The following is a 13,629-nucleotide window of genomic DNA, read 5'->3' as shown; positions in this document are numbered from 1 at the left end:
AGAAGCTAGGTTGCAATCAGGAATCATTTCTTTTGTAAACTTCTCCAAGAAAGGGACCTCAATTTCCAAGATACCAGTAATTTGTTGTGATTTTTTTCCTGATTCTTAATAAACATTCACATCAGATTCTAAGTTTGTATTCAGAATTATTTCTGTATTCTTTTTGTTAAAAAGCTCCCAAAACTGTATAACCTTTTGACTTTACAAATCATGAACACCACTGTACAGAGTAAAAAGGATGAGTTCTACCTAAGGATACTTTGATGCCAATTTTCTTTCCTTTTTCACCCCAGCTTTATTCAGATATAATTGACATGTAACATTGTATAAGTTTAAGGTATACAATGTGTTGATTTGATATACTTACACTACAAAATGATTACCACCATAGGTTAGCTAAACATCCATCACCTCACATAATTACCATTTGTTTTTTTTTGTGGTGAGGACATTTCAGATCTACTCTCTTAGCAATTTTCAAGTTTATAATAGGGTATGTTAAACATAATCACCATGCTGTGCATTAGCGCTCCAGAACTTAATCACGTAACTGAAGTTTGTACCTCTTAGCCAGTTGATCTGCACCCCACCCCCCGCCCCAGCCCCTGGTAACCACCACTCTACTCTCTGTTTCTGTGAGTTCAGCTTTATTGGCAGTTTTCTTAATCTCTTAGTCCCACACGTTGGCATCATCTCAGTTGGGGTAATTCACCCTTGGGGCTATGTGATTCCCTCCCACTACCACCAGCACTTTGAGAATGTCTGGGGAAAAGAAAAATCACATATAAAGAGTGTATAGAAGAAGCTGCTTTATTTGATTCTGGTGCCATCTGATCTTACAGGGAAAGATTTCAGGACTTAGCCTGTCCATCTGCATCTCTAACTCATGAGTCTTTCTGTAAAAATCACTCATGTGCATCTGTATGTCACATACGTGGGTTGTTCCCACTGGGCAGTGACTTGAGATTTGCTAACCAGTTATTTGCATAAAACCAGAATTTGAAATTTACTTTGACACACACCAATAAAAAAAAGAAATTAGCGTGGCAACTCAAAAAAATTATGTCCACGCAAAGAGAGCCAAACTGCATGTTGTGTCAAACATTTCTGTCATTGGAGATTATTTCCCTCTGATCCCCTCCTGAAAAATAATTTCATTTGAATTGTATAGTTAAACATGCAGTATCTTTTGTGCATTAATTTATTACATTAATGCACCTAAGAATTGTTTGAGAAGTTTGTTTAAAATGCAAAGCCCCAGCATTCATATCCTTGGAAATGTAAGTCGCTAGGTCCTAGGAATGTTCACATTTTTGGACAATTTTGAAGCAGGCGATCTGAAGACTACTCTTTGAATAACACTGTCATAAGCCACGCTTCACGATGATTCAGGAACTTCAGTTTTACAGTCTTACGACGGGTTTGTGATTCCAGCCCTGCTCTAGTCCTGGACGCAGGATTCATTCTTACGGTGTATGTGGCTCACTGCCAAGCTGTTAGGTGAGAGATTCTACACAAATCCTCCTCTGCTTGAACACAGGTCTGCTCAGCCCTGGCTGCCTGCTACCAGAAGGACTGCAGTCAGTGGGGTGGCCTTTGCCACGCAGCAAGTTCTGGTTTTATTCCAATAACTGGTAGCAAATCTCAAGTCACTGCCCAGTGGGAACAACCCACGTAAATGACACACAGATGCACACAAGTGATTTTTACAGAAAGACTCACGAGTTAGAGATGCAGATGGACAGGCTAAGTCATGAAATCTCTCCCAAGAAAGATCAGATGGCACCAGTGATTTACCAGGGATGATTATGTTTCTTTTTCTAAGGCAAGATACATAGTAACTTGCTCTTTTGCTCACTGGAGAGCTCTGAAAACCTGCCATTGTGAAGAGTCCTGTGAAGTAGCAACCATCTGGTTACTTTGGTTACTTTCCGTCCTGATGGTTAGAAGTAGCAACTACAAGAATAAAGAATAGTAGTCATTTCATTATCTATATGTCGGGTGACCATATAAGTTATCCTCTCAACCAGGGCATTTCTGAGAGTCAAATGGGACACTTAATAATTATGCTAGGAAAACGGCACGAGCCAAAACTACCTGAGGCAAACAGGGATGTATGGTCTATGGTCTCTCTGTATATGCCTCACCTGCCTCCAATGGATTTAACACTACTCAATCCATCTACACTGCACCCATGTACTTGCATGCACAGGCTGGGATTTCTTCTGACCCTTATCTCCGTAATTGGGCATTTTAGTGAACACAGGCTTATTCCTCAAATGATTAATTAACAAGGTTGAAGCCCATTCATTCACTGATTCATTCAATGAGCCTTTGATTCAGTGGTGAATATGCCACTGGAAGCCCAGAGAAAGGAGACCAGGGGAATGCCCCAGCATGTAAATTGCAAATCCCTTCCTGTAGCTTACCTCACTGAGGTGTCCACTACCAGAGTTGTGGAGAAAACGGAAGCCCATATGCTGTACCATAGCAGCCAGGCTCTGGGTACCACCTCAGGCCGTCTTCACATAATATTTTAGCTGGTTGAGAAACCTTCTGAGCTATTAGATTGTATCTACCCTCCAAGGTCAAGTGTTTATTTTGTCTGTAGACTCCAAAAGGAAAAAAAAAATCCCTCAAGAGTCTCTGTGGTATATTTCAAGTATAAAATTATACCACAGCCATAACAACCAGCTCCTTTCGGGTAGCATGAGCAGCCAACATATTTGTAATTCTTAAATGTCCCTTGATTCATTGACAGTCAAACGCTCTGAGGTCATGTGGTCAGTCAGCCCCAGTCTAACTCATGCTCTGATGAAAGAGGAGCAGAATGTTAGAGCCAGAAGCATCGCTAGTGGCCAGCTAGTCCCCGGCTTGCATTTCACCAAGGGAGACAATGCATCGGAGCAGCCGTGCCTCGTCCCTCACCACTTCCCAGTGGAAATCTAGCACTTGGGCCAAACCAAATGATGGAAAGCCACCAAGCAAACCAGCCCTCTCTCACATCCCCAGCTTCCGGCCCCTGCAGGTCCCTCTACGTGTAAGGCAGGTGAGGTCCAACTCCTCCCTGACTCTGTCCATCGGATGAATCGTTCCTTCCTTCAGTGTTTCCATCAGGGGTCAATAGATGGAAAACCTTGCGTGAACAATGTGGTTTTGCCTAGCTACTAAGGGGCAGAGGTGGGTCTCAAACCCCAATCTTCTGCCGGCAAATTCAGTGTGTGCTTCATAGCACCCTGTAGTATAGACAGGACCTCAACAGCAAATGTGGATGCGGTCTGGGTGGCCTGCCAGAGTGCCACTATTGCAATAATCTACTTAGTTTCTAGGACCACAGGGAAATACAATAGGGTTTTATTTTCTTCTGGTACAAGTGCCAGATTCAGAGTTTTCTATCGACTGAGCTTCTGGGTTGACGACATGGGGTTGAGGCCAGGACTTTATACTCTCCTGAGGGTCCACCACCTACTGGCAGCCTGTACCTTGGGGACCACCTGACTTCTGTGCCCAGAACGGAGTCCCAGTCACTGTAATTTTAATGACACTTCTGGAATTGATGCCCAGGTCCCTAGAGCCCACTCCTTCCATCAACTAGCTTGCTTTCAGGTGTGTTGCCCTGCGATCAGTGCCATAAAAGTCACATGTGGTACATTAGAATATGTAATTCCCTTCCACGTTATCTCATTTGATCTTTACAACAGCTTTGTAAGACAGGTAGACACAGGTATTCTATTTATTTTTCTTCCTTCAATTTTTAAACAATGATTTCAGAGATGAGATGATTGACAGCTAGAGAAAAGAAATGGTCTGTCTCCAATCCCAAAGCCAGTTAGAAGCAGAGCCCTGGAGGGAGAGAGGGGGCGCTTCTGATAACAAAGGCGGGGCGCTTGCCAGGCCTGAGCTGCAGGAGCTCATCGTCCTGCACTGAGAATTTTAAAAGGGAAAGAAAGGGTTCTGAGAATTTGCTGAGCTGATAAAGATGTAAAAGCTGTGAGGGCATCCTAGAGAAGCAGCCGAGATTTGGCAAATGAAAGAATTGATGGATTCTTTTTAAAAGTAGTTTTAAGAAGCCAGTCAGCTTACAAGTGGCAGGAGCTCTCTTCACATGCCACCGAAATTTCATCAGTAATAGAGCAAAGATGCGAACACATACTCCACAAACGCTGAGACAGCAGCCTGCCGCTGAGCGCTAAGTGGACATGATGCACTAAAGAGCTGCTTGTCACAAACTCCCGTGTAAAATAGGTGCCACTGATGGCGTTCGGGACCTCAGTCGTTCGGGACCTCAGTGCTCCAAAGCCGGCGGCCCTGCCAGAGCAGTCAGCATTTGGCGGACTCAGGGACACGTCAGCCAAGGCTCTGTGTGCCCTCAGACGCTGCCCTGCTCGCTCCCTAACACTGAATGTTTTTTGTTAGTTAGCAGCTCCACTGAGGACAAGAGAAGCAAAGTCTGCTGCTTCTATTACATGTCAGCGTCTTCCATTTTGATGACTTCTTGCGAGTTGGCGGAATTAACAAGCTAAATCTGTTGGGTCACCATGAGCTTAGTGGGTCTTCTGAAGGGATCTCATAGGTTGAATTTTTTTTCTCCTTCTTCTTCCCCTGTTTACTCTGGCTCAGCAAATATGTTCTGGAGAGCTATTATGATTTATACTGTGAAAGACACTGCTAGGCGCACAGAAGAAATGCAAAGTGGGTCTCTGGCCTCCAAAGGTTGAATGTGACGGGGCAGAAAAGATGACCAGCTGTAAGCAGGATGTGGATAAATGTCCGACAAGGGAAATGCTTCCCTGGGTTCCATGTTGAATGGTTACCAAGGGCTGGGCTTTCTGCTCTGTTGTGGGTAAAAAAACGAATTGGGCAACGCAGAACTTGTCCCTGGAGGGCCTGCCTGCTGAGAATAGCTTTCTGGGTTCCGTTCCCTCAGCACTTGCATTGGAATTACCTGGTCCAAGATTAAATAGGCTTATGCCTGGGCTCAGATCTCCACAATCAGAAGTTTTAAAGGTGGAGCCTTGAATCTTAATTTGTTTAATTAGCACCAAGTGATTCTTAAACACATTAAAATTGAGAATAACTAATTTTGTGGAAGAGACAGACGTGTGAACCCAGAGTGGCATAAACAGGTAAAAGCTGTGTAGGGGGTCATGGAAGGATTGTGACTGCAGGGGACCAGGGAAAAGAAAGATGCTGCTCTCTGGTCTCCCTCAGGGTTGCTTTGTCAGCAGAGGGTGCCAAACACTCCTATTCCGAGAAGTGGTGGGTCTCTGAAGGAAGAAAGGGTAGCACAAGAAGGGGACCTTGGGAAATCACCTCTTTTCAAAGAGAGTGCCTTCCGGGAGGCTCCCCACAACCACATCTTCTAACATGACTCTTGTCACTGTGCTTACCTGCCTGATTTTTTCTTTCCTCCCTCTTCTGACATTAGAATTTATTTGTGTTCCTATCACATCTACTAGGTTAGAAGTTAGAAGAGACATCTTCATTTTGTCCACAGCGGTAATTCCAGTGCCTGGAAAAGTCGTTGGCACCTACCGTGTTTCCCCCAAAATGAGACCTTGCTGGAGAATCGGCTCTAATGCGTCTTTTGGAGCAAAAGTTAATATAAGACCCGGTCTTATTTTACTGTAAGACCGGGTATAACAATATAATATAATACCGGATCTTATATTAATTTTTGCTCCAAAAGACGCATTAGAGCTGATGGTCCGGCTAGGTCTTATTTTCAGGGAAACAGGGTAGTTTGCTAAATGCTAAATAAACATGTAATGAAGGCTGTAGGAGGGCAGATGGATCCACAAAGGCCGCTTCTCTCAACCGCTCAAATTATATTGCTCTGAAGAACTGTAAGAATCTCAAGAATTCCTGTGGCCTTTCTCTCCCTTTCTTGGCAGATGGGAACACAGGAATGAGCCACTAGAAGCCCTGACCATGTTCTCCAACCCCCCCTTCAGACAAGCATTTTTGTAATACACCTCCCAGCACCCCCCCCCCCCCCAGGCCTGCAAAGACTCTTCCTGGTATCTGAATCCTGGGGAGCCTCAGATCCTCTTAGTTTGACATGAGGCTTCCCGGAACATTAAGAAGCTATTTAAGGAATTGAACAGGAAACTTTGGGGAGGTGAGTGTGGTCTGACTGAGGAGGGCCAACCACAGTTTCGGGGAGGGTAGGCCAGGACCCCGGAGCCTGCTGGAATCCTTTGAAGCCCTTGCCACTGGGGAGGATGAGCGTGCAGTGGGATGTCTTGCATGGAAGTCCAATTTTTCTGAAAGCGTTTTCACAAAATGTTCTGCATCACAGGTTAATGTATAAGACACGAGTTGTAAGTGGAAAGTTGGCAGCGTCCTTTGGAAATTGGCTAAAGGGCAGGAAACAAAGGGTAGCAGTAAAAACCTAAAAGGATGTTAATTAGGGAGTGCCTCGGGGAATAGGCTGAGACCAGCTTTTTATTATTTACATAAAAATTACTTGGAGAATGGTATTGAAAGGGATTTTCATGTTGGCTAATGAAACTGCATTAGAGAGCTGTGTGTGGAAATGTGAATAGTGGAATTAGGGAAGGATTCAATTTATTGATGGAATTGAAAGGGAGCATTTTCTAACATGTTTCTATTTATCAACCCACACCCATTCTGTTGGCCAAATTTCCATTTGAGTAGTGGGCAGGGCAGCTTCATCTTAAGAAACTCTAATCTCCACTTTTTTGGGGGCCAGCAGGAAATACCTGAAGAGATTTGGGCACCCCAGACACAGGGCAGGTCCTGCAATTTAAAGCGATGTTAATGTCGGACCTAGAAACCTTTGTTTTGGAAGGAGCTGGAAGGCAGAGACAGCTCCATGCATAAAATTGGGCCACCTGACATCCATATCTCCTCACTTCCCTTTACTTAACATTTTCTATTCTATGGAACTCAAATCATCACAGAAATATATTGTAGAAACACCCCAATAAGAAGCTAGCAGTCTCTCTTCAGCCAAGTTTTGACATACTGAAAGTAACAACACAGGGGGCCAGGACTTGAAGTTGGGAGCCCAGAAGTGACATATGCCATCCTCTCGATGGCCTTCCCTAGGGGATAGTCTACGTAGGAGTCTCGGAAGCCACCGAGCCCTTGATTTCCTCATTATAAGCGAGCAGGACTCTACAGCCTTGGGACTCAAAAGTGTGGCCCATGGGCCTGCAGCGTCAGCAGCGCGTGGGAATAAGTTAGACATGCAGCCCCTCAAGTCCCATCCCAGAAAAGAGTCAGACTTTCCCGTTTAGCAGGCTCCCCAGCTGATTAATATTTGAGGAAGATTGCTCTAAGATACCCAGGAACCACAGAAAGTAAAACAAAGGGGATTTGGTTGCTTCTACAGAGTGAAAATGGGACCATGTGAGTTCAGGGGCCTGAGGAGAGAGTTCTCGCATCTGGGACATTCCAGTGTGCTGTAAACTTAAGAATCTCCCCTCTGTTTTCTTTAATTTTGCCTCATAAGGCACAGGGCCTGCTCTAGGATATAAATGTCTCCTTAAGTGAACATGCCTTTTGAGACAGTGTGAGAAGCCAGCCCGGTACTGTGCAGCCCTGAGCGTGGTTCTCTTCAAGTTCACAGGCCGCAGAGGCTTTCCATTTTTGCTCCTTTTCCAAGGGCTCTGTGGTTAGGTATGGGGTATTTTGTTTGCTGCTGGGTGTAGGCTGTTAGTCCACAGAGCAGTCCTGTGGCCTGGGCAAATCTTTTTAAAACATAGGAGGCTTGGCTCTCAAAGGCATAGATTTGAACAGCCTGTAGGTCTGTTAGAATTGTATTCTCTCTAGATCTGAGATGACATCATAATGACTATGTGTGATGAGGCATGGGAGCAGCTGCTTACACTACCTCCTCCTCCTTCCTCTCCCCTCCCTTTCCCTGCCTACAGCTTTCACTCAGACTTGTTTTTAAAAACTAGGATAGGGCGATGAGGGGGGTGGAAGGAGCTGGAAGATTGATGAAATTGACCTGCCTTTGTCCTCAGCTCATGAAGTGGTGTAGGCAGGGGCTGGTTCTGCCAAATTAGGGAATAGCAATGAAATCCCAAACTCTTCCTCCCCCTGCCCTGCCCTGCCCAGGCAGGGTGGGAAGAGTTGTGGCCTAACCCAAAACGGCTTGATTTTTATTCTTATTAGTTTTGCCAAGATTACTCTGTTCTTTTCAAAGAGTTTAGGTGGATGTTGAAATATCCAAATCATTCCAGGTACTAGAGATGAAGAAAGACTGAAAATTTGCCAAGCCTCAGAGTCTGCATGGGTCCTCTGTAATTTAGGCTAGCTTGAGGCTCCTCAAACCTGAGTGTAGCACCAGCGTGTAGCACCACCTTACACAAGGTGTGTCCCTTTGGGCTTCCAATAGGTGAGCCAAAAGGCGATTCAAGTAAGTGCATTGAAGAAAGTGTGTCTCCTTAGTCCTAGGTCAGTACCTACAGAGCAACCACTAAGGATGCTAGACTGACCTTGTCTCCCCGTCCCAGGCTGAGAGCTCAGAAGCAGGGCATTCTGCTATTTACGCTTAGTGCACCTGGCCCAGAGTAGGCCTTTAATTAATGCTTGTGGAATGGATGTGCAAAGGAAGGCAAGAAGCAAGCCTCTCGCGGCTCCTCTGGCCATCATTAGCATCTACTGTAAGTCAGTATTCCAGCTACAACTCAGGTATTACATTTTTAGTTACTTTCTTCTATGTCAAACTATTAAGCCCACCGGTTGGGTCCCAAATGCCTATACAGCAAATCTCCAAAGAAGGCTACCTCTGGCCACAAAGCTTGCTACACAAACAAGTACCTCACAATGCATACCTGGAAACCACAAGGCTGGGCACGAACAGGGAAGGGAAATCAGAAGCCAGCTTGTTAGGGGAATGATGTGCTCCCACCTTCTTAAGTAGGACTATTCCTGTTCTTTTCAGGTCCGAGTCTACGATCTTGCCAAATACGAGCATGGGGCAGATGATGTGCTGATCCTGGCCACTGACGGACTCTGGGATGTCTTATCAAATGAAGAAGTGGCAGAAGCAATCACTCAGTTTCTTCCTAACTGTGATCCAGACGACCCTCACAGGTTGGTGCATTTCTATGATCGTAGGGTTATTCCTTGAGCAGTGTTTCGTGATGTGACTGGAATAAATAATAATCTTGCAATTTAACCATTCATGATGTGTCGTGGAGCTGATATGGATGGTTTGGTAATCAGACAGCAGAAAGGACTTCATTTCCTATGAGAGGTACTTTCACAGCCAAAGGAGGATAAAAACCTCCTTAAGTTGAACCTAGATACAAGTGGTAAAGAATTTGATTTGTAAGATATTTTAGTCTTAGTTCATATCCTCCAAAGTGGGAATAATCTAATTTGTGATTCTCCTGATAAGAGTGATAGCAGATGTTCCCCGCATATATTTTCACTCACTGGGGAATTGTTTCTTTTGAGAAGCATTGCGAAAGGAGAGAGAGATTAAAGTAAGTATTCCTTTATAGCATAATAGCAATGTAAATATCCTAGACAACCCCAAGCGACTCTCAGAAATAACCAGAAATCCCCTCTGGAGAAAGGCAGCTTTCACTCAGAACACAAGGAAACAAATCACTATGAGTAAAAGCCAGCAGGAACAACAGACAGCAGAGGTGGACCTGAAAATACTTCATTATTCGATTTACCAGTCAAAAATATTAATAAATATTTTAACATGTTTCAGAAATGTTTTTAAGAGCATTGAAAATATGAACAAGGACAAAAGACTACAAAAATGTCTGCACTGATTTTTAAAATGAGGAAATAGAACTTCTGGAGATGAAAAATGTAAAAATAGGAACTAAAAATTCACTCAATTAAAGAGATTAGAGACTGTTGAAAAAACACTAGTGAACTGGAAAACTGATCTGAATAATCCAGAATATGGCTCAGAGAGACATAGAGAAGCGGAAATGTGAAATGAGATTAAGAGACTAGGAGAATAACCTAAAATGTAGAAAATAGAGTTACAAAAGGAAAGAAATACTATAGAAGATGGGAAGAAAAAGAAAAGTTCTGGAATTGTTGAATGATACTAAAGATCCAGAAAACCCAACAAATCTCAAGCAGAAATGAAAATTATAGTACATATTTCATAATGAAACTGAAGAACTTTAAAGAAAAAAGATACTAAAAGAGCTAGAAAGATAAAAGGAATAGCATTTAAACCAACAGCTAACTTTTTTAAAACAACAATAAGAGCCAAATGACAGTGGAATTATATCTATCTTCATTCAGTTGGCTAAGAAAAGAATTCAATTTTTAGAACTTTCACATGTAGTAAAAATATCAGTAAAGACATTTTGAGGTACAACAAAAACTGAGAAATTTTATTGCCAGCCAACCTCTTCTGAAGGATGTACTCAGATAAGAAGAAGAAATGATCCCAGGTGGAAGATCTGAAAAGTAAGATGGATTATTAAGCTAAGATATTAGGAACTATGTAGGTATATTTAAACATACATTGACTATATAAAACAGGAAGAAGAATGCCTAACATGTGGTATTAAAAATGATAGAATTAAAATACTGAATAAAAATAGCATAAGGGGGGCAAGAGGGAATCGTAATCAGCTAAATTATGCTGTGATTCTATTTGAGAAGAGGTTCAACTGTTCAACTTTCGACTTTAAGTAAATGTGTTTAAATAACTAAGGAAACCGTGAAAAGAATAGACAATGTAACTTTCAAACTGGCCAAGGGAGAGACAGTCCACGTGGCATTTAAAAACCAAACTTCAAACAACTTATAAATAAATAAAAAATTACAATAAAAATTAGAAATTACTTGGGCCTGAACATTAAAAATACTGCATATCAAAATTTTAAAGGCTAAATTTTGAGCCTTTTCCCCCTTAATTTGATGAGTTATGCAAGATGAAGACTTTACTTACCTCTGACTTGCCTGCAGACTATATCCGCTCCATGTTGTAGGGTAACTTTTCCCAGAGCTCCTCCCTGTATCTCAACCAGCGCTTTCCCACAAACTCCGGACTCCTGACCACAGAAAAAGAAAGGGAGACCCTTAACCACAGAGAAAGATATTTCTCAGAGGACTGCCTTGAGGCCTGACTTGTGTTACTGGGCGACTTCTGCTTATATGATCCACATAAACAGGTTGGAAAGAATTTTTGTAACTTCAAGGTTCTGAGGAGCCAAAGGAGAGGAGCTATCTCTTTGTAGGTTGTGTGTTCTTTTCCCGTGTACAGGCTACTAGTAAACAACAGTCCGAATTTAAAAGTTTAGGTCTGTGGCCCTTACTTCAATAATAGCATCTTATCTAAAAAGTGAAAGCAGGGGTGGCTGGTTAGTTCAGTTTGTTGGAGCATGGTGCTGGTAGCACCAAGGTTGCTGGTTCGATCCCCGCATGGACCACTGTGAGCTGCGCCCTCCTTTAAAAAAAAAAAAAAGTGAAAGTAGCACAATAAACCCTGGAGAAGTAATGGAGGGAAACATTAAATATAACAAAATAGAGAACAAATATATAATAAAAATAAATGACAAAGCCAAACTATGGTTCTTTGAAATAACACATTAGAGAAATACAAATCAAACCCACAATGGGATACCACCTCACACTCACTAAGATGGCTATTTTTACACACACACACACACACACACACACACACGCACACACAGAATAACAAGTGTTGGTGAGGATGTGGAGAAAATGGAACCCTTATACATTGATGCTGAGAATGTAAAATTGTACAGCTGTGGAAAACTGTATGGTGGTTCCTTAAAAAAATTAAACATAATTACCCTATGATCCAGCAATTCTACTTGTGGTTATATACCCAAAAGAAGTGAAAGCAGAGACTCAAAGAGATGTCTGCATACCCATGTTCACAGCAGCATTATCCACAGTAGCAAAAAGGTAGAAACAACCCAAGTGTCCGTAGACGAATGAATGAATCAACAAAATGTGGTTGGTATATACATGCAATGGAATGTTAAATCAGCCTTAAAAAGGAATGACACTCTCACACATGCTACAAAACGGATGGACCATGAAGACATGCTAAGTGAAATAAGCCAGTCACAGAAGGATAAATATTGTATGATGCCATTTATATGAGGTACCTAGAGTAGTCATATTCATAGAGACAGAAAGTGAAATTGGTGGCTGTCGGGGGGCAGGTGGTGAGGGGATGGGGTGGCAGTGTTTAATGGGTACAGAGTTTATTCTTGGGAAGATGAAAAAGTTCTAGAGATGAATGGCGGTGATGATTGCACAGCAATATGAATGTACTTAATGTCACAGAACTGTATATCTAAAATGGTTAAAATGCTAAATTTTGTTTTATATATTTTACCATAAAATAAAATCTCCCCCCGAAAGCAACTAAAAAAACAAAAACAAAAAACTAACAAAGCAGATGAAATTTCCCATAAGATGGGAGGTGGGTGACAAACAATATTAGGAATAAAAAACAGTAATAACCCATATGTAACCGCAATTAAATACAGGATATTATGAATATATACATATTCTTTAATAGGAACATTGTGAATATATTAATTCTCCCTAAATTAATCTATAGCATCAGTACAATTGTAATCAAAATTCCAATGGCGTTTTTATGGAACTTCATAAGCTGATTCTAGATGTACATGGAAGAACAAAATGCCAAGAATATTTGTGACATTTCTGTATGGGTCTTACCCTTCTAGATATTAAGACAAAATCAGAACGATGAAAACATGTAGAAAAAGTTCAAATTTGATACTTCCCTTGCACTGTACACTAAAATCAAGTCTAAGCAAATTAAGACCTAAATGTGAAAGTCAAAATAAATACAACTTTCAGAAAATAGTATAAGGGAGACTATCTTCATAAACTCAGAGTAGGGAATTACCAAATTTTGGTTCTTCAAAAGACAACATAAAGAAAATAAAAGGATAAGCCAGGAACTGAGAAATTTCTACAACTTGTATAACTGAAATGGAATTGATGTCTATACAATATAATGAAATCTCACATATTAATAAAGAACACACACACACAAAACAGTAGAAAAATGAGCAAGAATCAAAGAGTCATTAATGGCCAATAAATATATTACAGAAATATTCAACTTAAATACAAAAGTACAAATTAAAAATGTGTGGAACAATTGCAGATGGGTTTGTGAATTTGTAGATTCTGAAACCAGAATGGCATACCTGGTAAGCTGGGCATACACATTTCCTGTCCTACTCCTAGGTCTATACCTCGGATCTGAAAGTGTGGTCTTTGGGCCACGTGTCATCAGCATCATCTGAGACCTTGTTAGGTATGCAAATTCTCAATGCCCACCCCAAATCTACTAAATAAAACTCCAGTGGTAGGACCCAGCCATTTGTGTTTTAACAAACCATCCAGGTGTTTCAGATGCTGCTACAATTTGAGTCCTGCAAAAAGATATCCACAGAATTGGTTTTATTACAAAAATGAAGCAATGTACTCGTTCCGTCATAGGACGGATAAACAAAAAATAGAATACAGCTCAGAAAGGGAATGAACCAGATTGGTGCTCTTTTCACAGAGAAGACTCTCAAAAGCATGATACTGAGTTTAATAAGCAAGTCATAGGAGAATACACCTATTATGATTCTATTTACATGAAGT

The 13,629-nt window shown here is 41.7% G+C and overlaps 1 protein-coding gene and 1 long non-coding RNA gene across 5 annotated transcripts in view; one reads left to right on the top strand and one right to left on the bottom strand.

Annotated features, from left to right (window-relative positions):
* The window catches only part of LOC308502445, a 79,392-nt gene that overhangs the window by 6,065 nt on the left and 59,698 nt on the right, over positions 1–13,629 (bottom strand). Inside the window, exons 2-4 of one of the 2 annotated variants that reach the window (XR_013994040.1) lie at positions 10,913–11,015; positions 10,365–10,418; positions 8,811–9,280 (exon numbers count right to left, since the gene is read on the bottom strand). This is a non-coding gene — a long non-coding RNA (uncharacterized lncRNA). The remainder of the gene's footprint in view (positions 1–8,810; positions 9,281–10,364; positions 10,419–10,912; positions 11,016–13,629) is intronic. The other variant, XR_013994041.1, reaches the window with a different exon arrangement.
* Positions 1–13,629, top strand: part of PPM1H (protein phosphatase, Mg2+/Mn2+ dependent 1H) — a 244,575-nt gene that overhangs the window by 214,971 nt on the left and 15,975 nt on the right. For all 3 annotated transcript variants that reach the window (XR_013994038.1, XR_013994039.1, XM_081060277.1), the window contains exon 9: positions 8,921–9,072. Coding sequence is in view for 1 of the 3 variants with exons in the window: in XM_081060277.1 (XP_080916403.1) it covers positions 8,921–9,072 (152 nt within the window). In the remaining 2 variants the exon portion in view is untranslated. The remainder of the gene's footprint in view (positions 1–8,920; positions 9,073–13,629) is intronic.

This window comes from Rhinolophus hipposideros (assembly GCF_964194185.1).
Source record: "Rhinolophus hipposideros genome assembly, chromosome: 9".
Classification (NCBI taxonomy): Eukaryota; Metazoa; Chordata; class Mammalia; order Chiroptera; family Rhinolophidae; genus Rhinolophus; species Rhinolophus hipposideros.
The sequence above is the reverse complement of the archived record's forward strand: the minus strand, read 5'-3'. Positions and strand labels throughout refer to the sequence as shown.